Source organism: Dendrobium catenatum, unplaced genomic scaffold (assembly GCF_001605985.2).
Source record: "Dendrobium catenatum unplaced genomic scaffold, ASM160598v2 fragScaff_scaffold_40, whole genome shotgun sequence".
Lineage (NCBI taxonomy): Eukaryota > Viridiplantae > Streptophyta > Magnoliopsida > Asparagales > Orchidaceae > Dendrobium > Dendrobium catenatum.
The window spans coordinates 157,172-180,952 of record NW_021318502.1 but is presented as its reverse complement, the minus strand read 5'-3'; the positions used below and the strand labels follow the sequence as shown (position 1 = coordinate 180,952).

The 23,781-nt window shown below is 38.6% G+C and overlaps 1 protein-coding gene across 1 annotated transcript in view; it reads left to right on the top strand.

Moving 5' to 3' along the window:
* Positions 1-23,537, top strand: part of LOC110095625 (serine/threonine protein phosphatase 2A 55 kDa regulatory subunit B beta isoform-like) — a 51,802-nt gene extending 28,265 nt beyond the window's left edge. Inside the window, exons 6-7 of the mRNA XM_020821274.2 lie at positions 18,020-18,111; positions 23,256-23,537. Of these exons, the coding sequence (XP_020676933.2) occupies positions 18,020-18,111; positions 23,256-23,259 (96 nt within the window). The 3' untranslated portion in view covers positions 23,260-23,537. The remainder of the gene's footprint in view (positions 1-18,019; positions 18,112-23,255) is intronic.
* The last annotated feature ends 244 nt before the right edge of the window (positions 23,538-23,781 follow it).

Here is a 23,781-nt window from a genome sequence, read left to right as displayed (position 1 = left end):
AACGACTTGTCCGTTGGTAGTTTACTTTCTTTGAAATAATCAATGAAAGGCTGCCTCCAGTCATCATCTTCTTCGATATCTAGGCAATGCCACCATGACTCTGAAACTTGACTAGCTTTGCGCCTTCTCTTAGGAACTTGTTGTCCTTCAGATTGATCTTCAGAATCAACTGGTTAGGGAAATTGAGGATCAACCGAGATTGCATCCTGCTAGCTTGAATTTGGTATTCCCTCTGCCTGCGGGAATTGTAACAATGTTGGCTCTAGGATCCGACGATTGTGCATCATAATTATGATGGGCCATTCATCATCCATATTTGTCATTTCTTTAGCCAGTTTGGCAAGGGAATCAGCTTTACCATTTTGGCATCGGGAAACTTGAGTTAGTTTGGCAACTGGAATTTGCTTCATAAGCTCAAGGACTCGTTGATTATAACAGGCCAACTCGAACATGGTGGTTTTGTAAACTCCCAATACTTGATTCACAATAAGTTGAGAATCACCGAAGATTTGAAGATTTCGGATTCTAACATCGATTGCAATCTCCAATCCAGCTATTAAGGCTTCATATTCAGCCTCACTATTGGTCCAGGGTTCAGTCAGACTGAATGAAAATCTCACTATGCCTCCTTCGTGTGCTACGAAGATGAGACCGATTCCAGCTTGAGCTTTCTCTAGATTTGGAGGCCGAGCACGCTTAATTGATGATGCTCCATCGAAGTACATTTCTCATACTCGTAGAATCTCCTCCTCAACATTCATGATCTGCTTGTCAGGTAGATCATCGTTGAGTGGCAATTTCGCAGGAATAGGATGTGCAGCAAGAAAATCTACCAACACCTGCCCTTTTACTGCCTTCTGCGGGACATGTGATATCAAACTGCAGGAGTATCACTGCCTATCTTGCCAAACGACCTGTCAACGCTTGTCTTGTCATCAAGAACTTTAGCGGATCGATTTTTGATATCAAGGTGATTTTGTGAGACAACATATAATGGCGGAGCTTCTGAACTACGAAAATCAGTGCCAAGCAATGCTTCTCAATTGGAGAGTAGCGGATATCTGCTCCTATCAACCTCCTGCTGATGTAGTAGACTACATTATCCTTGCCTTCTTCATTATGCTGGGCCAATAGTGCTCCGAGGGACTCTTCTAGTGCTGTCGTGTACAGTATAAGAGGCTTCCCGGGGATTGGCGCCGCGAGAATAAGAGGATTCATCAGATATCTTTTGATACTGTCAAATGCTTCTTGGCACTCTTCATCCCATTTGAAATGGACATCTTTCTTCTTCAGCTTTGAAAATGGCTGGCACCTACCCGACAAATTCGATATAAACCGTCGAATGAAAGCCAATTGCCCTTGTAAGGAGCGGAGTTGTCGAAGGTTCTTTGGAGGTGGCATCTTCATGATTGTCTTGATCTTATTGGGATCGACTTCAATTCCTTGATGTCGAACAACGTATCCCAGAAATTTCTCTGAGGATACCCCAAATGCACACTTGAGAGGGTTCATCTTCAGTTCGTACTTTCTGATCCTATAGAACACAATTCTCAGGTCATTAATGTGGTCTTTTCGGTCCGTGCTTTTAATGACCAAGTCATCTACATAGCATTCGACCTTTTGATGAATCAAATCATCAAATATACGAGTCATCGCCCGTTGATAAGTGGCACCAGCATTCTTCAGGCCAAAGGGCATGACTGTATAGCAGAATATGCCTATCGGTGTTCTGAATGATGTATGTTTTTCCTCTTTAGGCGCCATTTTTATTTGATTGTAACCTAACGATCCGTCGTAGTTGGATATATTGTCAATTAGAAGCTCTGATACTGGGAGCGGAAAGTCATCTTTCGGGCACGCCTTATTGAGGTCACGAAAGTCGATGCAGATACGAATCTGACCATTCTTCTTCTTCACAGGAACGATATTTGCGATCCAATCGACATATTTTTCTTCTCGGATGAAGCCTGCTTCTATGAGCTTCTTCGTCTCCGCAATCACCTGCTCTTCAATCTCGAATCTCATTCTTCTTGGAGCTTGTTTGATAGATGTTGCATCAGGTTTGATGGCTAATTTTTGAACTGCTACGTCAGGAGATAAGTCCGGCATCTCAGTATATGTCCAAGCAAAGCAGTCCCTGAATTCACAGAGGAGCTTCTTTACTTCTTCTACTTGATGTTTTGGCAGAAGAGAGCTAATGAAGGTTGGGCGACTCAGTTCCCAAGTTGACTTCTTTTAGCTCGTCCATAGTAGCGGCCTGTCCACCGTCTTCTAGTTCTTCTGGTGCAGGTTTCGCCTATACGGGTTGATCATCATAAGCATTGGCCTCATATATCTCCTCCTCATCATTATCAGATTTGATTTCTTCGCAAGTGACTACTCGGCAAGTCTCTTCCGGATGTATTTTCGCTTGATGAATCCGATGTCCTTATATGCATCTATATCCTTTCGTCATAATGGACGTGGATTCCTTCCATACCAGAGGCCCAAACTTGTACGAAGCTGTCGTTTGGTGATAGTAATATTGATTTGGTTTCGTAGCATTTTTTGAATACTTTTGTTATTAAACCTAAGTAGTCTTCTAGGAAATAATTCTTCAGACTCGAGGAGCATACAACACCATTCATTATTCTCTTCTTCGCGTACTCCCGTAGAATACAATACATTTCCAGGTGCAATCCCCTTCTTCAGAGGAGGCAGATAAAGAGTGGAGAGTTCTTCAATCTTATGCACCTCATGTGAAATGATTTCCTTAAAGTGTTGTAGGAGGATACGTGTGACTACGAGTACGCTATATGAGATTGGCAGGCTGCTTATTATTCTAGAGAATACCAGGGACGACCTAGTTGCGCCTTGAATGAAGTGTCCGCATCAATCACATGGAATTTGACTTCTGTATGAAGTTCCCCAAATACAAGAGGGAGCATAAACGAACCAAGGGTCTTCTGCCCTTTCTCGTTGAAGCCGTGTACCATCAACTTGTCTTGTCCAAGATGTTTCACATCGAGGCACAGTGATTTCAGTGCTTTAAGGCTCATGAGATTTACGGAAGATCCGGGATCGATCAAAATTCGACTGATCATCATACCGTCGCTCTCTGCCGTAACATACAGAGGGCGGTTGTGATCTGCCATTCCAAGCATCAGATCGTCCTCGGCAAAAGTGATTAGCAGCTCATTCCGAGCTTGCAAGACTTCAGTCAAGTTGCGTTATCAAAATACGCTTCATATCTTTCTGGGTCCTTGAGAGTTTGGATCAAAGTCTCCCGAAGGTCTTTAGACATCAGTAAGGCATCGTAAATGCTGAGTTGTGCTGGGATCTTCCTCAAGTGGGATAAGATATTATAATCTATCCCCTTAGCTGAAGTTTCTTTCTTCTTGGAGTCTTCGGGGATAATATCTTCATTGATAATTATCTCTTTTCCCTTATCTTTGTTAGGAACCCTTTTCTTTGGTGGAGGTGGTAGTACCTTGCCACTTCTCAACTGCACTTGGGCCACCTCATTTGCTTCAGACTTATCTGATGAAGCATTCTCTTCAGAGTCAGCCATTGTCACTTCTAAAGATTCACCTGTGGATTCAGAATCATCTCCCAGCTTCACCTGCTCCATTTGTAATGTTATGCTTGGATCTGAATCTTCCTCATTTGGAAAACATACATCATCTGAACTGAATTCCATTAATGACACCATTAGACAAGATTCAGGGGCCGCTTCTTCAGTGTATTTCTACCTATCTGATATATTTGATGTCGTAAAGATGACTCGGCATATCTCTATAGGAAGAGATTCATTCTCAGCTTCTTCTTTTTTTTCATCTATTTTGAACTCTTTCATAAAATCATCGAGCTTGATAGGCTTCATAGCGGTCTTATAATATTCACCCAGACTATCAATAGCCTTTTGAGTTGAAGACTTTGATTTTGCTTTGCCAGGCTTTGATGAGCTAACTTGGCCAGGTTATTGTTTGGAGGTGGATGCATGGGACGCAGGCAACCACTTTAAGTTCAGTATTGGCTCAGTAAGAGACTTCCACTTAACACCCGGAACTCCTTCCAGCTGTTTCAGCATTTTGGTTGTCTTTTTGGAGACCACGGTTTCCCATTGCTCCTTTTGAACATATTCTTTTGTTGTTGTTTCTTTAGGCGGGAGTACAGAAGATGACGTAACTACCCGGATGGATTCCTTTCTGGGACGAACTAACAATTTATCTGATAATGTTAATTCTCCCCTATTGTACATCTTTTCCAACCAATCTTTGAAGACATAACAATCTTCAATTAGATGGCTAACTACCCAGTGATATGGGCAGTAGTTTGGGTTGCTACTGTGTTTGGACTCTTTAGGTCTTTTGCATTCTGGCAACTCCAGACCGTTCTTGAGTGCTTGACGGAATAGTTTAGCGACACTCTCCCTCTTGAACGAATATTCTTTATTCATTTTATCCTTGAGGGAGGGGAACGTTCTATCACCAATTCCCGTGGGTTGCCTCTGGCGCTCTCCTCCACCGAGAAAGGCTCGAGGTTTATCATTTCCTCCAAAAACTATTTTTGGCTGAGGATTTGGATTGTAAACCTGTTTTGGTTTTTCTTCATATTGCATTGGCTGCTTTCCTTTATCCACATTATACACTGTCCGTTTACCTTTATCAGGTATGGGAGGGAATGCAGAGTAAACATCATTTCTCCTAGCATCAGGTGCCTTAACCTTTTTGGGTCTGTTAGGGAGGCTTTCAGATTTTGACAAGTTTAACTTTTTAAACTTGTCACCCTATCCAACAGATCTTGGAAGGTCGTGATTGAAGTCATGCATAAGAAGGGTTGCATTTTGTCATCAATGTTTCCCATCAGTAGTTGAACTGCATGTTCTTCCTCTAGTTGCTGCTCGCACTTCATGCTGAGATTGCGCCTGCGTGTTATGTATTTTGTTACTGACTCATCCTTCCTCCTTTTATTTAGGGCTAGGTCAGCGATAGTAGTCTTTTCCGTTGCACTGGCAAATCTTTTTACGAACAAGGCCTCCAACTCCGCGAAGGTCTTTAAAGAATCATTCGGCAGCTCGGGGTACCATTCGAAAGCAGTTCCACTCAAGCTGTTGACGAATTGTCGGAATAACAAAGTATCATTACCTCCTGTATTCCCACAGGTAGCTTTAAACTGCGCTAGGCGCTGTCTTGGATTTTTATTTTCATAAAAAATGTTAAATTTTGGCATAGAATATTCTTTTGGATATGACACCTGGTCGTACTCTACTGGGTACGGGCGACCTTTACCTACCAACTTCTCTGCTTGTTCAGCAGCTATAATGACTTTAATTTTTTCACTGATTAAGCCTTCTAACTGCGCAGCAGTTGCAGGTTCAGAGGTATCTGCCACGTTTTGCGGAGTATGCTGGTGGGTTGGATCATCATTCTTATCGCCACCTTCAGGTGCACCTTTCACTCCTGAGGCTTGCGGTGCTTGGAGATTTTGAGGATTAGCAGCTTGATTGATGGGCTGAGCCTGTGCAGGACCCACAGAAGTCGTCTTCTGCATCATCTCCATCATCGCGGTCATCTGAGTCATCATCTCAGTCATTTTATCGTTTAGTTGAGAGATTTTTCTATCTTTCTTTCGCATCTGTCGCCTCATATGATTCCTCATTTCAGCGAGCTTGATGTCTTCGCCAGCGAAGGGGTTTTCTCCGACCTCTTCTTCGTCCTCTCCTTCTTTTGAGGAGCGAGTACTTCGGCTGGCAATGGATTGAGCCCTATGGCGACGTCGATAAACATGTACGCATGGCTGTGATTGCTGGTCATCTTCATCACCATCATCTTCTTCAACATCGATATGGCTCACCATATGAACCACCTCGATCCCCATAGTATCTTCATCATCATAGTCTTCTTCATCTTCTTCTTGTACTCAAATTTCTGAGCGATGTTGCCACTGAATTTCAGTTTCTTGGCTTGAAATGATTACTTCTTCGATCCGTGGACTACGATCGAAATAAACTTCCTCTTTGGTTGAAGTAGGAGAATGACGGGGTCTCCTGGAAGACTCTCCAGGTTGTTGTCCGTCACTAGAATTGTCATTATGGGCATTCTTTTAGACCCATCTCTGATGAGTTCTATTAGCAGGGGCGGATCTCCGGTAGACTGTTCCGGATGTCACGCTTGACTTATCTCTTTCTTAAAAGAACTTTTCTTTTCGAGGCTTCGGCCTCCAAACTTGTTTGCCTTTCCACCCGGACCTTTCGGCGGCGGATCCCCGAACATATGGTTCAGGTGTCACGCCCCGATGCTCACCGCGTGGCGCTTGTTGTCGGTAATCCCTTCTTTTAACTATCACAGCAGATGGTAATCTATCTCTTGGAGGAGTTCTTCGGGCCTCAACAATCAGCGGCCTCTTGAACTTCTTTTTCATTAAGCCTTTCTCCTTGACTGTCTTCAGTACACGGTGTACCCGGGCAGATAGACGTTCGGGCTCTCTTATCTTCTGAGGGGTTGGAGCTTCAGGTCGACGCTCCCAGAAAGATTTCTTGAGCTCACCAGAAGAGCTCTTTCTTTTTACCCACTTCAGGTTGGAGAACTTATTTTGAGTGGGAATATTGACTTCTGGTTCTTGTGCTGACAAGTTGGATGGATGGACTGGTATGGGTAACTGCTAAGCACGTAGCTCTGCATTTCTCTTCCTCCTCTGCCTTCTATTGAGCCTTCCTCCAGATGAGGAAGCCTCAATGTCATACCTCCCAGGTGCAACAGGTTCTCTGGGCAGGGTTGTGGTGTTTGCAGTCACCACGAAAATTTTTCTTCCATCAATAATCCTCTTTGCAATAAGGGTCTCAGACTGGGATAATCTTTCAAAGACAGAAACTCTTCCTTGAGTAGCACCTCTAGCAGCAGTCCTTGCAGAATAGGACCTTCCAGAAGGTTCTTCAGAGTTTACGCTGTACACAGGGACGGCTGCAGCCCTTACAGTAGCTGCTGAGAATTCGAGCCCACCAAAGTGGATGGTGGCTCCAGTATTTACAGTCTCTATGACAGCATTTGCCAGTTGAATTCTGGCTCCTCGTCCCAGTTGGACGGTCATCGGGGTGTCATGCATTTCCATTCTGCACAAATGAAAGGCAGGAGTTAATGATCAGAATTTGATACATCACCCCACACTTTCACAAAATAGAAATAACGCAGAACAAATAACAAAAGCAAGAAAATTAGCATAGAATTAAAACCCTGCTGATTGAATTTCCAATAAATCTTACTTAAAAGATTAGTTTTAGGGAATTTAAAATTTTAAATCATATGGATTTGATTGCTGCTACTGTAATATATAAATGACTAGCCAGAGATGGAAAGGGAAATCATTCCCCAGTGGAGTCGCCAGAAATCTGTGGGCTCCGAAAATTCAGCCCCGGCCTCCGCCCGCTTTTCTATTTATTCGGCGAGGGAGTTTTAACGAACTAAGTTCCGAGGTAAATTTTGGAAGGCAGATGAGTTTGTAGATAAGACACTAACCAGAGATTTCGCCCTCATTTTGTGAGGACTTTGTGATTTGAGTTCTGGTTTCCTATAGGCGCAAGCTCCTATAGTTAATTACCTCTCCTGATCACGAGAGAGACTTTCGATTAAGGCTAGTCGTCAATCAGATATATGTTATCTATCATATAGTAGCAGCAATGAGTTTGGAATTTGAGAATTGGATTTGGCTTTGGGAATTTGAAAAAGGTTTGGAAAGTTTGATATTTAAAATAGAAATTGCACCATCTCGCACTTAAAGCGGATGATGGGGGAATGGATGATGGGCCCGATCTGGATCTCATGATTTCGTCATCCCGGGCCATCGTGGTCCCTAGTCTACTTAGTCAGAGGAGGTAGTCGACCCAACTTGACAGAAGGATCCTTGTCGGCAGCCATGGGTTGCTTCGTCCAATGGGACCTTGTAGACCTGTGATGGATATTTGTCTAAGGGGACAAATTTGAATCCACCTTAGCTAACAGAGGGCTTTGTGTCATATCAATTATATCCTATTGATTCATATCTCAAGGATTTGATGCCAATAAGGAGCGTATTGGTGCTGGCCATAACCGCTATCTGTGGTGCTTTTTGGCGGCAAAACCACTCGGTTCAGAGGGCCCCGGGTCATAACCGTTTAACATGCGGTGCCATTTGGCGGCAAAACTGCCGGTTAGAGGACACGTACCACGTCCTTACTGGCAGGAGATTGTTTGAGAATGGATCCTTGTGATATTTTCAACTAGGAATTTGGCTCTTTGTGAGCTGAAGTAGTTTTTAATTTGTCCACCACAACAAACTGTTGCGGAGGGTGGATGGTTTTTGCTTTAAGTTATTGATGGATTTATTTTAGTTTTAAATATCTTTGGATTTCTGGATTATGGATGATCTTTAAAATTTTTGGATTTTGAGCGGACTTGTGGGAGGCATTTGAAAATGCTTGAAATTAACCCCTCCGGTTGAGATCATCATTCAACACGGCCATCATCGGGGTGTTTGGGGTCATTTCCATTCGATTGAACCTTGTCGATCCTATCAACTTGTTGATAGGGGATCGGGTTTTGTAGGCTTCATGCTTTTGTTTTGTGAATTTTCTTTGATAAAGGCCTTTAAGGCCTGAAAGGCCTTTAAGGCCTGATATGAACATATAAAATAAATATTCCGATCAAATTCATGACCATATATTTATTTGATGATTCAAATCCTGTCTACTCCTATTTATCTGCCTTGGAGGATTGGGTTTCGTAGGCCTTGTGCATTTATTAGTGAATTTTCTTTGTTAAAGGCCTTTAAGGCCTAACATGAATGTATTTAAACAAATACACCGGTCGCTATAACCGTGTATTTTGTTTGAAGGTTCGAACCCTGTCAACTTCTAATGATTCATATAGAAGGATCGGATTCGAACTTAAATTCATTTGTCAACCCACGCAGCATCCCTAGGCGTCACGTGTGTATCTATAACATGCTCGCAAGGGCTCATGTGGGTTTTGATGATATTTTCCCCTTTTAGTGTACCTATGTGTATACAATTTATAGTGCACGTGCAGGGGTACTTTAAAATAATCGTAGTTGTGCAAGTAATCACCATTTAAGTACATAACATTTCATTTGAGAGCTTATACACGCCTTATGTCCGTTAGTACTAATGTTGCGGATCCGGTGGCGATGTTATCTGGATGTTCTGAGGCATCTCATTATCTTGTTGTTGGCTCCCCTTTTTTCATTTACCAAGGAGATCTTTCTTGTGGTTCGTGACCACTGCCTTGAGAAGAATCCCTTTCGGGGTCTTTAGTGTAGTAGAGTTATTATTTCCAATGTTTGTAGATGCCAGAACTATTTTCTTTATAAATATAGGACTAATAAGATGTTTTGGAATAGCAGGAAGTTTAGTTCTAATTTGTTCAAATCCCTTATTTCATTTTGCCAGGAGAAGTCCTTTTTCGTACATCATGCTATCTTCGTGCTCGACGTACTCAAGAATCTCTTAATCACCGCTGTCGTAGGTGATATCTGTACTTGTGCCCACAGTGGTTCGTTGTACCTACAATATATCCACTGTTGTTATCCACAAGTGGCTTGTACATATTTACGGGGACCCGTTGTATTTTCTACGACCTCCCGGAGGTGTTCGTAGGAGAGTCATTTGCACAAGTATCATATCCACCTTTCACGAATCTCAGGTGGGTCTTGTTTGTACTTGTTTGTAGGAGACTAAATCATCATTATCGATTGACAGTGTTGCCATCTTCAATCAACAGTCATATGTGGGGATTGTTGTAGGAGTTCGTTACATTCATCTTTCGCGTGCATCGGGATTCCATCTTCCACTTGCAACTTGTTGTTAGCTTAGAGAACTGTGCATTTAGACTCGGTTTGTTCATTCATCCAAAGCCTAGTCTTATGTGTTCCATCAGATTCGAGTTCAAGGTTCAATTCATGCTTGAGTCTTGTATGTTGTTATGAGTTCAGCTCTTTGCATCCTACTCAATCTCAAGCTCCTTGAATCCTTTGTTGTGCTTGAAAATTCAGGGTCTTTATTGTTCAAATCTCCTTATATATGATTTAAGCTTAAGTTCTTTACATATGTTCGAGTTCGAGTTCAGTTTCATTCAGACTTGAATTCAAACACCAGTATGAGTCTTCCACATTCATTCAAGTCTTCTACTGTCATGTTGAGTTCATCAATATTTGAATCTAATGCTTGCAAATCCAAATTTCATTTGGCTTTGTACAGTTCAAGTCCAAATGCATAAGTTCTTGTTGTCCACAACTTGTTCTAGTTTTGAGTTCAGAGTGCAAGATCAAGTGATTGTCCAGGGTCTTTTGCAGTCTTTGCAAGTTCAATTGAATACTCAATTTGATCTGATTTGGTTCTAGTTTGATTTTATTTCATTTGGGTTTGACATTTAAAAATCATTTAAATTTTGTTCAGATTTAGGTCCACAAGTCCACTGTTCATTTGATCCATGTTCTATGCTTTCAGTTCAAGTACGAGTCCTCTGTTGTCCTTCGTATTGCTGCTCAAATGATGTCTTCTTGTTGTTCAGGTCTTGTGCACTTCAGTGAAAATTTCGGCAGCACTCCGGCATATCCCCCGTTTGGGGGAAATGTAGGGGAGCTGGGCCTTCCCACCACGCTACTCGAGCGTGTATGGTAGGTGTCCTTAGACACCGCGGCCATACAAATTTCATCCCACCATACTACAAGAGCGTGTATGGGGCCTTTTGCAGTACCCGTACCAGAACAGTAGTGACCCTCCCCACCACGTTATAAGAGCGTGTATAGGGCTTACCCATATCGCCGTATGCGTCGCACCGGACTCCCTCCTACCGTGCCACAAGAGCGCGTATAGGTGATTCTCCGGTCCGCCGCATACGCCGAGAATGGGATTTGGAACATCATACCTTTGCGTAGCAGTCGTTGGCGCCGACGTCGAGGTTGAGGACCGTCTCCACCACGCAACAAGAGCGCGTATAGGGCTTACTCGCCTCGTCGCACCTGTTGCACTGGATTTCCCCCCACCGTGTTACAAGAGTGCGTATAAGAGGTCCACCAGTGCATCGAGCACGTCGAGGACGGGATTTAAGTTAGGAACTTATACCTTGAGGAAGTCGTCGGGGAATGTCGGCGGTGTCGGCTCGAGGATCGAGGCGGAGAGGGAGAAAGTTTCCCTTGCGGCTAGCGAGCTCCACTCGTTGCTTCCGATCAAACTGCTGTAACTTCCGATCCGTCTGGAGGAAGAGAGAGCGAGAGAGACAGAGGGAGAGCAAGAATGAGAGAAAGAGAAGGGGGGAGGCAGCAAGAGTGAGAGAGCCCGAGCTCTCTCATTTCTTCCGTTTTTTAACGAGGCAGCGGGGTCGTGCGGAGGACGTGCGTGAGGCTACGTCGACGAGTGCTATGATCGTGGCCGCACGTCCGAATAGGTACGCGAATTTTTTTTTTTATTTCATTTCGGCTGTCGTATACAGGTCAACACATTTAGATCTCGTTTAAGATCTCTTTGTACACCAAAACATATTTACACCAAAAGGAATGGACACTTCCCTCCCGCCTATTGCCCTGCAAGCTCCTTTCCCTTACCAGCAGTACAACCACTGCTGATGAGCTAAGCTCAATGAAATACACAATTAATGTATAAAAATTAGTAATAACATCTCGTCAAAACTATTCAACACATTTAAACAAGTCATATGATGACTATAAGCTTTTGCAAATTTTCATCGTTCAAATTCAAGGTTGGGTACAACTTCCCAATTTTTAGAATGAAAATTGTTCTCTCATTCAGGGTTGAGTTCAATTTTCCCAACTTCTAGAATTGAGAGTATAGGCTTACCTTGGTGGGTCTTTCGCCTTTACTTGTGCGGGCCTATCCCCATATATAACTTATTTCATTTTTCCTATAGTCATCCTTTTTAGCCCTAATGACTTATACTTTGATGACATAGCTACGCTTTAACTGCCCTTTAGCTGCCTTTTAGTTGCTCTTTAACTGCCCTTTAACTGCGCTTTAGCTGTCATTTAGCTGCCATTTAGTTGCCCTTTAGTTGCCCTTTTGCGGCGTTTCAGCTGCCCTTTTGCTGCGCTTTAGCTACTCTTTTGTTGCCCTTTAGTCATTCATTAGTTTATAAGCATTTATTATTTTATGTTTATGAAATCTTTAACATTGATAAAGATTACTCTCTGCATAAACAATTTCATACATGTTCGTCCATGTTCTTACAAAACAAACTAAGGTAAACTGAAATAAATGCGGTCATAAACATAATAAAGATGAAGTGTAATAATATAATATTTACTAATTCTTATAGTCTCGTTTTGGTATCTCACCTCGTCTTTCAGAACAGTGGGATAAACTTGTTCACCTAAATTAGGATAAACTTGTTCACCTAAAGTATTCCGATTCTTTCTCCTTTTGTATACCACTTCAATTGCGCTCTTCTTCATTCAATCAAACTTCTTTCTTTTGCTTTCTTTGGTACTTATGATTGAGAGGAATGAAGGAAAACTGCACCATTCAACTGCTTTCCAGTTATTACATCAAATTACAGCCGTTCCATATCAATCACAACAGTCCTTCAGCTATTTTCCTTCCCTAGTTCCAAATTCAAGCAACACATTGCAGAATTTAGCTCCACCCAACAATCCAGCTCCTTTAACCCTCAGCTAATCCAAGGCCTGCACAACAGCTGCCTCTCACACATGAATGGGGAGGGGAGAAATGAACAAAGGGGCTGAGGTTTCATGCTTTAGGAATTGCCTTAATACAATATTATGCACTAAGGCTCCACTAATAGCCTTCTATCATTTCCCAGCCACATGATTTCCCACCTTCTTAGTCAGTCCAATGCATGCAAAGTTAAGTGCTGTGGGTGCAATAAGAATAAAATAATGAAATAGAAATGTTGAAATAAAATTATAGCATTTCTTTAAAATATGATTAACAAGATTTCTTTTTTTTTTCTAGTTAATTTTAACCGAGATAGTAATCAGTTATTCATATAATAGATAAAATATCCGAAACTAAAAGTGTATGCTTACATTTATTTTGAGCATTTCGGGGATTACATCAAGAAAGAAAATCTAAACCCTCGTCTGAATCGACGAGGCTTAAGCCTTGAGGCGTCCAAGCCGTCCTCGAATTGATGCGCGTCTCAAGGCGTATGCCTCAAATGCTTTTTAAAACCATGAGTTATAAACATCGCGGGCCTAGATTTATCCCCTCTAATTCAAGATCTGTTCAGCCGAGTTCGCATGTTAACCGTAGAGTACATCAAACAGAACAGTTACAAAAGGCCTCTGCCTCATTAGTCAACCTTATAAGTTTTAGCTTGACACCCCTTAGTGATAAATTGATGGGGGTGCAGAGATCAATTCTCTTCCACAGTTGGTGCTTGAGAATGTGGGGCTAGGAGCGTGCTCCTAACTTCCTTCTAGCAGATTACACTCAGCTATCTTGTGATGACCACATTTGGATTGTACTCAACTAGCTTTTGATAGCCTTTTTAAAGCTAGTGAACTATGTGATGGCATCCCTCCAATAATTCTTTCAGTTCGTGAGCTAGGAAATACAAGATCATTGACAACTGTCCAATGATTGGCGTGCAGCCTCTTCTGTTGCACCTTTATAGAGACAAAGCTTGACAGCTATTCCTTCCACAATCAAACAGTCAGCAATTATTCTACCCTTTCAGCCAAATAACTAGTACCACGTTGCCAATGAAATGGCAGTATTGTTGGGCTCTTACCAATTTGTTATTGACAATATGGTGGAATGAGCAATGTCTTTTTGGGAGGAGAAACATCCAAATCTTCAAAATTTAACATCATCTTCATGTCCTGAAGTTCTAGTAGCCTCTTTAAATACCTTAAGTATCAATGTAAAAGGCATATTTTGCCGCCATCAACTTCAAGTCTTCAACTCATCTATCATTAAAAGAGCATTGAGTAGGAGTCTAACACTAGTGCCAAGAGCTCCAAGTGTAATCTACTGCCTTGCGTGAATGCAAAAGAAACCCAAGTCTTCTCTAGTAAAGCCACTTTGCCTCTCTATCTCTTATGCGCACCTCCCTACACTTTTTGCACTCCTCCGCTTCATCACATTACCTACAACTCATGTATTCCTATTCTCTTAGATATTTACATAAAGTTGAAAGGTTTTAGACTAGATGTTAACACATGGCATCTTCTGTATTCAATTTTCAATAAAAGAGAAAAAACCTGGCGACATTATTACACACATTAACTACACTTCTATTTACAATTTTTAAAAAAGATATTTATAAATTTCAAATTTTATTTGTGGTATTCTAAGTAAGCAAACAGGTATAATAATAGGTTTGTGTAACACGTGAGCATGAGAATGTTCGATTTGCTTGGGTGTGTTATCATTGTATGAATAGTTGGCTAAATAAGCATGCATGTACTTGCATATCATTGATATGAGGGTAAATTCATTTCACTCATTTTTCCTGAATGACAAATATGGTTTGTAGGTTTGAAGCGTGAAATGCAAGCAAATCATACACCTTGATTTGATGTTGAACTGATCAAATTAGATCTCAAGCTGAGCCAATTCTAGCTAAAGTTTAGCTTGATTCAATTTAGGTATGCTCATTAGCTTTAATCAAAGTTAAATTCGAGTAAAAAATCAATCAATTCTCAGTGAATTATTGATCGTTTAAAATACTTTATTGGTCAGTGTCAAACACATTTTTGAAGTCTGCGTGTAAGCATTTTATTCAAATCTAAATAAATACAATTTTTTTAAAAGCAGTCTCTCCCCCTTCTTGTGTATCTTTGGTTTCTTATTTGAGAATAAAAGCTGGCTGGCTCTTGGGATTTCTCCCTGGTTGTTTCCCGTGAATTCCTTGCCCTGTTTCCTGTGTTGGCTCCTCGGGTCCCTCTCTGGTTGCTTTCCCGTGGCTTGTTGGCTGGGTTTCCCGTGGCTTTTTCTCCCTATTTTCTGTGCTGATTATGTGGGCTTTTGTGGTGTCTTTTGGCCCTTCTTCTTCCCCTTAAATTCCTGTTTTCTGTGCAGAATTTGTGGGCTGTGGGCTGTTTTGTGGTGTCTTTTGGCCTGTTTTCTGTACAGATTTTGGGGGCTGTTTGTGGTGTCTTTTGGCATTCCTCTTCCCCTTAATTAATTGGTTTAATTAAGGAATATGTGGCTGTTTGTCTCCCCTTTCTCTCCTATAAAAATGTAGTGTTTTTGTGAAAAAAGGGGTTGTTATACTGTGATTTTTGGACAGCAAAATCGGAGGGTTTTTCTTGGAAGAGCTTGAGAGCTTGTTCATTTTCTTCCTCTTCTTCTTGGGAATGCTTACGAGCTTATCCTCCTATCTTCGTCTCGGCTTCTAATCTACTTCTTCTATCCGCAAATTCCCTTCCACTTATATCCTTCTTCTCAAAGCGATGGAAAAATGCAAGTTTAGGTTTTTTATTATATAAATTTGTTTGAGTCATTTGTAAGCGTCAAAGTTTGTAAGTCCTCTTTTATTTTATAAAAGTGAAGTTGTTTAGGTTTATTTGTTGTATTTTGTATCCTTTTGGGTATATTTGTGTCTCTTTTATTATCCTAGGAAGTTTAATATTTTGCTTGCAAAAAAATTAGGGGATTTCCTAATTTTTTGCTTGCATCAATTTGGCATCAGAGCCTAGGTTTGTGTCTGCTTAGGTTTCTCTTTTTGAGTCTTTGTTTTAAGTGTTTAAATATGGAAAATCAAAAACAGCCAAGTAATCCAGTGGACAATCTTCTAACAACAAAATAGATGCCTCATCATGAAGATTATTCAGGTCCTCTACAGTTTGAGCTTTTAAAGATTCAAGAACAACTGCAATCATGTGACGAGAGATTCGAGTCTAAGAGGCGTTCACTTATAACAGAATTTGAATGAGAAATGGAAGCCATCAAGTAATGCTGAATTAATTAGCAATTAAAATAGTATAACATGAATAATTACAACATTGAAATTATTATTGAAACATTACAAGTCATGATCAATAGTATGCTTTGCTATCTTTGGAATCTTTGTTGAATATAAATTTTATGTGAAAGATTTGGCTATATTTTCATAATATTATTCAATGGAGCCCAGGTAAACCTGGCATTATCGCCATTGAATTTCATAGAGGTCCCTTATGCCTCTTTTGGGGTCCTTTTTCCCCCATCTGCTATGCATGTTTCATAATTCTTTGGGGTCCCTTTTGCCCCACTTATCATGTAGTTCTGATATGGGAATCCTTTTATCCCAACTACAATAATAAGACATACATTATTCATTGCCAAACTTTACATTAATTTAATATTCAACATTCTTTCATAATTCATATCATATCAGTCTTCGTTATCATTCATGACATATCTTGTGTATAAGTAATATGCATAAATTTTCAAAGAACTTTACATTCTTCCAAGCATTCTTACATATAACCATTTGAATGATGTAACCAAACCTTATGTAAACTTATATGATAGTAAAAGGTATAAGTAGTAGATCATATTCAAAAGCTTAGAAAAAACATTTTAAAGAAAATAAATTCATCATAACACATAACTTTCTTTAAACATTAATTTGGCATTACTTACATTTTTGACGAAAAGTTTCCTCCAAACCTACACCCCGCAACTTTCTCCTTTGATAAACAATTTCAGATTCTCCTCTCTGCATTATAAGTCCTTTCCAAAATTCCTTTTCTCTAACTAGATCTATTCTTCTTTTAGATCCTTCTTCCAAACTCTTCATAACCCTATTGTTCCCTAAATGTATCTTCCCATAAGCACTTCCCTATAACCAAAGAATCTGAATCTGTTTCTACCAATATCTCTTCCAAGTAATAATGTTGAATTCCTTTCTTCCAGCAACCGAACCTTCACTTTAATATTGTGCTGAATGCCTCCTTATTTGCTCTTGTAATGCTGAAGGAAATCTGCCCTAGCCAACTCCTTCCAGCCGCACACCCTCCTTGGCAACGGTTCAATTTCATTTCCTGTACTAGCCGCCCAAGTCCACTACTATTTCTCTGTTGCATGCAGTTTTCTCTGATCTCCAGCAATGCCCCTAGCGTACTCTTTCTGCTCTCCGCCTCCTTGCCCAGCAAACACAAGAATAGGAGAAGAAGAATATGATTTATCCAAATGTGGGCCCCAAAAAGTCTCTAACCGCCCTCTTATCATAATACATTTTCCAAAAGCTTCCATTACACACATCCATTCAGATTTTTAGTTAAATTAATCAAATAATTATTTAAACTAACACATTAATTTTTATAATACTTTATTATTAAACTGTACCTGAAATTCCGGTTCTTACGTATGAAGGTTTATTTAGGGAAAGAGGTTGATTTGAATTCAAATTTGGGAGAGAATTAGGAATGTTTATTTAAGACTAATTAGGTTCTTTTATTTTCATTAGGTGATTTTGTGTTTTGCAGTAATTTTCTTTGGTGTTGTTTCTAGCGGCGCTTAGGATTTGTGGAGAGTTATCTATCTCTCGAATAGTAGATCAACTTGTATCTTGATTTGTTGTGCCGATATTAATAAAATTACTCCACAACCAACTTGTGCTTATGAGTTGTGAGCATCAAATATGCTCCGTACACTGAAGCACAGAGTATGCAAAGTGCAACGATTTATGCGTTTTATTGTATTGAAATACTTTTTGGCGGTGCGCATCTTTGCACTTCATCATGCGTAGATGTTTTGCGGCGAAAATAAAACTTGTGGTCTCTCATCAAACCACTCCAAATCAAAAGCTATTTTTTGACAACACCAGATCACTGATATATTTCCAGGACATCCATGTATCACTGCCATGCCTCATTGTGGGAACTTAAGAACAAAATAACTAATTAAATGTGCTGTGGAGTATTATTAATAACTTAAGATTTATGCAGCCAAAAACCTAATGCATGTTGTCAGCATGAACCCTCACACCATTTTATTTCTTTTATTTGCATTTATTGTGAAACATTTCCCCAGCTTGCGTTATCTTTGCTAGGAATGTGAGCTTAATCCGTATTTCTGCAGGTTACCGGCCAAGAAATGAGCCTTGTTGCAAGGTGTCGAAGAGTATATGCTCATGCTCATGATTATCACATAAATTCTATTTCAAATAACAGGTTTGTCTGTGCTGTTATGACTTAGATGCTATATTTTCCATATTATATCTGCCATGTTAGTTGTGATTTTTCAGTTAAAGTTTTTTTACATGTTTTTTAATCTTTTTTGGAACAATTGGGAATCTCGTATCAGCATTGTTTTTCTCTATACTAAAATCGTGTGCTATATCTAGTTCCATGTTAGCCATCTGTTGATGGTTCAACTTAAAGGTGAGCAGCTAAATGTTTTATCTCAATGGACTTTTATGAATGAATTTAATTAAAGGTTCAGTCTGCGGGTACACAATTACATGCTATGAGAGTGGTGATGATATTAAAGAAATCTTCAAGGAGTATTGTGTAGTTTTTTAGCATCCACTAAAATATCACCTGAATATTGTCTACAATGTTTCATACGGAGAATCTAATTTTATGAAGTAGACTATGGTAAAATGCCAAACTCCTATTATTTCTAGAAGCTATATAGTATATGCAATGTGATGCAGAGATGCTACTCTTTTCCTGCTTCAAATTTTTTTTCATAATCTGTTCCTTTCAAAGTTCCTATTAACCAATTCCAACTCACTATTCAATGGCTTATGCCGCTTCTATTCAGTGGTCTCCTCTTGTGATTTTTGGTAGCTAGGATCTTTTGTATTCTGCTGCAACCAAGCGCATGTTTCAGGTCCTCTGCAAGTTCATGCGTCCAAGTCTTTTGCTCATTTGTTTATGCTGCATTTTTTAATATGCTGTGATCATCTCTTTTGTGCTCTTCTCCATTTCATTACGAGATTGAGTTTAACAAATTTTGTTAAACTGATCCAGTCCGTGATTTTCCCTGGAATTGAAATTCTCCCAATTTGAGTAAATTCCAAACATGTTAAAAATAGATATTCTGGGATATTCTGAATACCCAATGTAATTGCTTTGTATTTGATTTACTTAAATCTAACAACAACAACAACATCAAGCCTTTATCTCACTACGTGGGGTAATCCTTTTTCTCCATTTTGTCATATTAAAAGTCAAATTCTCGTTTAGATCTAATAAAGAAAGGTCATTCCTAATATTTTCTAACCAAGTCTTTTTAGGTCTACCCCTACCTTTCTTAACATAAGTCAAATCTAATACCTTTACTCTCCTAACCGGGTCATAGGAAGGCCGCCGTTTTATGTGACCAAACCATCTAAGACGACTCTCTCTAATCTTATCTTCTACTGGAGCTACTCCAACCCTTTCACGTATATGCTCATTTCGTATCCTATCTCTAAGGGTAAAGCCACTCATCCACCTAGCATCCTCATCTCTGCCACACTTAACTTAGTATTATGCTTCTCTTTTAATGACCAACATTCGGCACCATAAAGCATTGCAGGCCTCACTACCATCTTATAGAATTTTCCCTTAAGTTTGAGGGGTACATTTCTATCACATAACAAGTCCGATGCATTCCTCCACTTCAACCATCCAACTTGAATTCTGCTGATAATATCCCCATCTATTTCACCATCACTCTGAACAATAGATTCAAGATATCTAAAACGTATACTCTTATTAATGACTTGATCGCCCAAAGTCACAATTCCCTCACTAGGTCTATTACCATTAAAATTACACTCCATATATTCCGTTTTAGATCTACTCAAGCGAAAACCTTTAGACTCTAAGGTTGACCTCCATAATTCAAGTTTACCTTAAACTCCCTCTCTAGTCTTATCAACAAGAAGAATATCATCAGCAAAAAGCATACACCAAGGTACATCCTCTTGCAAATGTATAGTGAGAACATCCATGACTAAAGCAAAAAGATATGGGCTTAAGGCTGATCCTTGATGTAACCCAACCGAAATAGGGAAATACTTGGTCAATCCACCTTGTGTTTGAACACAAGTCATAGCTTTTGCATATATATCTTTAATGATTTGAATATAAACATTATCGACACCTTTCTTTTCAAGAACTCTCCATAGCACTTCTCTTGGAACTTTATCATATGCTTTTTCTAAATAAATAAATATCATATGCAGATCCTTCTTATTTTCTCTATATTTCTCCATCAAACCTCTTAATAAATGTATGGCTTCCATAGTCGACCTACTCGGCATGAATCCAAATTGATTTTGAGAAACATCAATATCATGCCGCAGCCTATGCTCCATAACTCGTTCCGATAGTTTTAAAGTATGACACATTAACTTAATACCTCTATAATTCTCACAATCTTGTGCATCACCTTTATTCTTAAAAATAGGAATTAACACACTCATTCTCCACTCATCTGGCATCTTTTTAGTCTTCAAAATAGTATTAAAAAGTTTAGTAAGCCATGAAATTCCTTCATCTCCTAAGCATTTCCACACCTCTATTGAAATATCATCAGGTCCAACAGCTTTTTCACTCTTCATTTTTTTTAAAGCATCTCTAACTTCAATTTTACTAATACGGCGATAAAAAAAGAAATCTTTATTTTAATTTAGGGTACTAAGATCGCTATAGTCAATCTTATTTTCACAATCTTCATTAAAAAGTTTAGTAAAATATCTCATCCACCTTTGTTGAATATCATCTTCTAAGAAAAGTATTTTTTGATCTTCATGCTTAATATACTTCACTTGAACTAAATCCTTACTACTATCTATTTGTTTGGCTAACTTATACATATATCTTTCTCCATCTTTAGTATCTAATGTATTATATAAATCACTAAAAGCTAATATTTTTGCATCGCATATTGCTTTCTTAGCATCCTTACGAGCCATTTTATATATTTCTCAATTATCAGAATTTTTAAAATTAAACCAATTTTTATAACAAAATTTCTTATTTTTAATCTTTTCTTACACATTTGGATTCCACCACAAACTATTTTTTACTATTAAGAGCTTTTCCTTTTGATACTCCAAGGACATCTTTTGCAATATTCTTAATATCACTAGCCACTTTTTCCCATATAGCATTAGCATCCTCATGCACAGACAAAATCTTAAGATCTAAAATCTTATTCTCAAAAATATATTTGTTAATATTCTTTAAATGCCCCCATTTAATCCTAGAAAATCGTTTTACTTTATTTTTTATTATATATCCATTTATCTTAAAGTCCAAAACTAATAATCGATGTTGGATACCTAAATTTTCACTCTTAATAACTTTACAATCTTTACAATCTAAACGATTTAATTTTCTAATAAGATAATAGTCAATTTGGGTTGTACTATATCCATTTTTATAAGTGATGAGATGCTCATTCCTTTTCTTAAATAAACTATTAGCAATTGAAAAATCATAAGCTAAACAAAAATCCAATATGGTCTTGCCACCTTCATTCTTCGTTCTAAATCCATGGCCACCATGAATGCTTTTAAAATCATCTACCTCTCTACCAACATGTCCATTTAAATCTCCTCCAATAAAAACTCTTTCTTCAAGAGGTATTTTTTGTATTAATTCTTCTAAGTCATTCCAAAAATTTAATTTAGAACTCATATCCAAGCCTACTTGAGGAGCATAAACACTTATAATATCAACAATCTTATCATCGACAACAATCTTTAAAGCTATAATTCTATTTCCAATCCTATTAATTTTTATAACATTATCCTTTAAACTCTTATCTATAATAACACCTACACCATTTCTAGTACGACTCATACCCGAATACCAAAGTTTAAATCCTAAACTATCAATTTCCTTAGCCTTCTCTCCAACCCATTTAGTTTCCTGAATGCACAAAATATTTAACTTCTTATGAATCATAATATCTATTAATTCCATTAATTTTCCTGTAAGGGAACCTATATTCCAAGTTCTTATCCTAATTTTAGTTTCATGGATTAGCTTCTTTGCCCACATCCGTCCTTGATGTGGGAACCCTTGCCTATTTAACACTACACCCGGGCGCCGGTGCAGCTGCCCTTGCACACTTGTCACTGACAGCGCGTCGCTTCCAGGGGACGCCCTAGCATTAACACAATTTCTTAAAGGATTCATGTCATTATTGTTCGACAAGTTTTATGCTGGCTGTCGAGCACCTAACGCAACCCTCCACTTTTCTCATCCAGGACTTGGGACCTGGCAACGTCAGTGTTAAGAAAAGTTATTCCTAAGAGTATTTAAAATGTTTTTAAAACATAAAAAATGAGTTTTTAATGAAAATATTTTTTTTTTCATAATTTCTTAAAATATTTAATCTGAAAATAATTAACCTAATTATTAATTATGGTTTAGGAAAAAGTTTAGTTTAATGTCATGATGCAAATTCATAATTTAGGGATTTCAAAATTTTAGATTTTAAATAATTCCGAAAATATAAATTAATTATGTTAATTATTGAAAATAATTACGAAGTAGGCTTAGTTTAATTGTAACTGTCTTTTAGGTGTGGATTAAGGTAAATGCAAGTGGTTAGACAGCGTCGTACAACGTTGTGGTGTTTATTCGCTGCTTGCAATATAGATGAATTGCATTTAAATTGAACTTATGAAATTTTAATTAAATAGTTTTGCACTTTTAAAATGTTACAAACTTATGCTCTTGAATTTGTTATTATGACCTTAGTTTTTCAATATTTGCTTATATTCATGATATTTTATTTAAAATATTCACATTAAGTAAATGATTTAAGACATAAGAGATGCAAGTTTTCTTTTACTCGATAAATTAGTGAAAATCATGTGAGGCATTGATTAATTTTCAAACCCTTTGATGAAAGTATTATATTAAAGTGCATGTGCATGTTGATCTAGAAGTGTCAAAAATGGTAAAGGAGGCTCGTAGAGCTAATGGTAAAGGAGGCTCGTAGAGCCAATGGTAAAGGAAATAGTCAAAATTTGACTGTGTACCTGATCAGTATAAAATCAGGCACTTCTGGGATGGGTGATTATCATATTATGACTTTGAAAGTTATGCATTTAATGAAATGATTTAAGGAAAAGGAAATTTTATGGAAAAAGAAAAAAAAGAAAGAATGTTATGAAATAAGAAAAATATCTTAAGAACGATTATTGAAACTATTTTATAAATGCAGACATCAATGTTTATACTGATCCTTTTTCCATTTCATGCTTAATAATAAGTTAAGAAAAAAATATTTCATAAATTTGAGATAAATGTTTTTCACCTGCTGAGCGTTGGCTCATTCTACGTTTGAAAATGTTTTTGAAGAGATAAGTGATGGCTACGAGACGACCGTACACATACCGTCGTAGAGGACCTCATGAAGAAAGGTTCTTTTGATGTTTTCTGTTGAGTTTGAGTTTGAGTTCAGTAGTATGTACTTGTGTATGAACAATTATTGGAGTTTATGTAATTTGTGATTTTATGTTTTAGTTGTTGTGTTGGAAGAAACAGTTTGATACACTTCAGTTTGATGTTATTAGTGGCTCTTTCATATAATTGGATGATGTTTATGTACTGACATTAAAGTTTTAAATGAATTTGTTTATGTATTATGTGTTATCCGTACGGCTGACTGTTCCCGCCCCGTTATTTTCGGGCTAGCCGGGCCAGGTCGTGACATGCATCAAGCACTGTTATTGTTTATTTGCTTACTATTAATGTTGCGGATCTATGGTTTATGATTTTGATGATAGCAAACATTCCTTATTTCTCTACGATTGCCTTATGTGCTAACGTTTCAGGTCCACACGATCAAACTGCAATTTGGAACCAGCTCAAGATTGGGTAGACTAG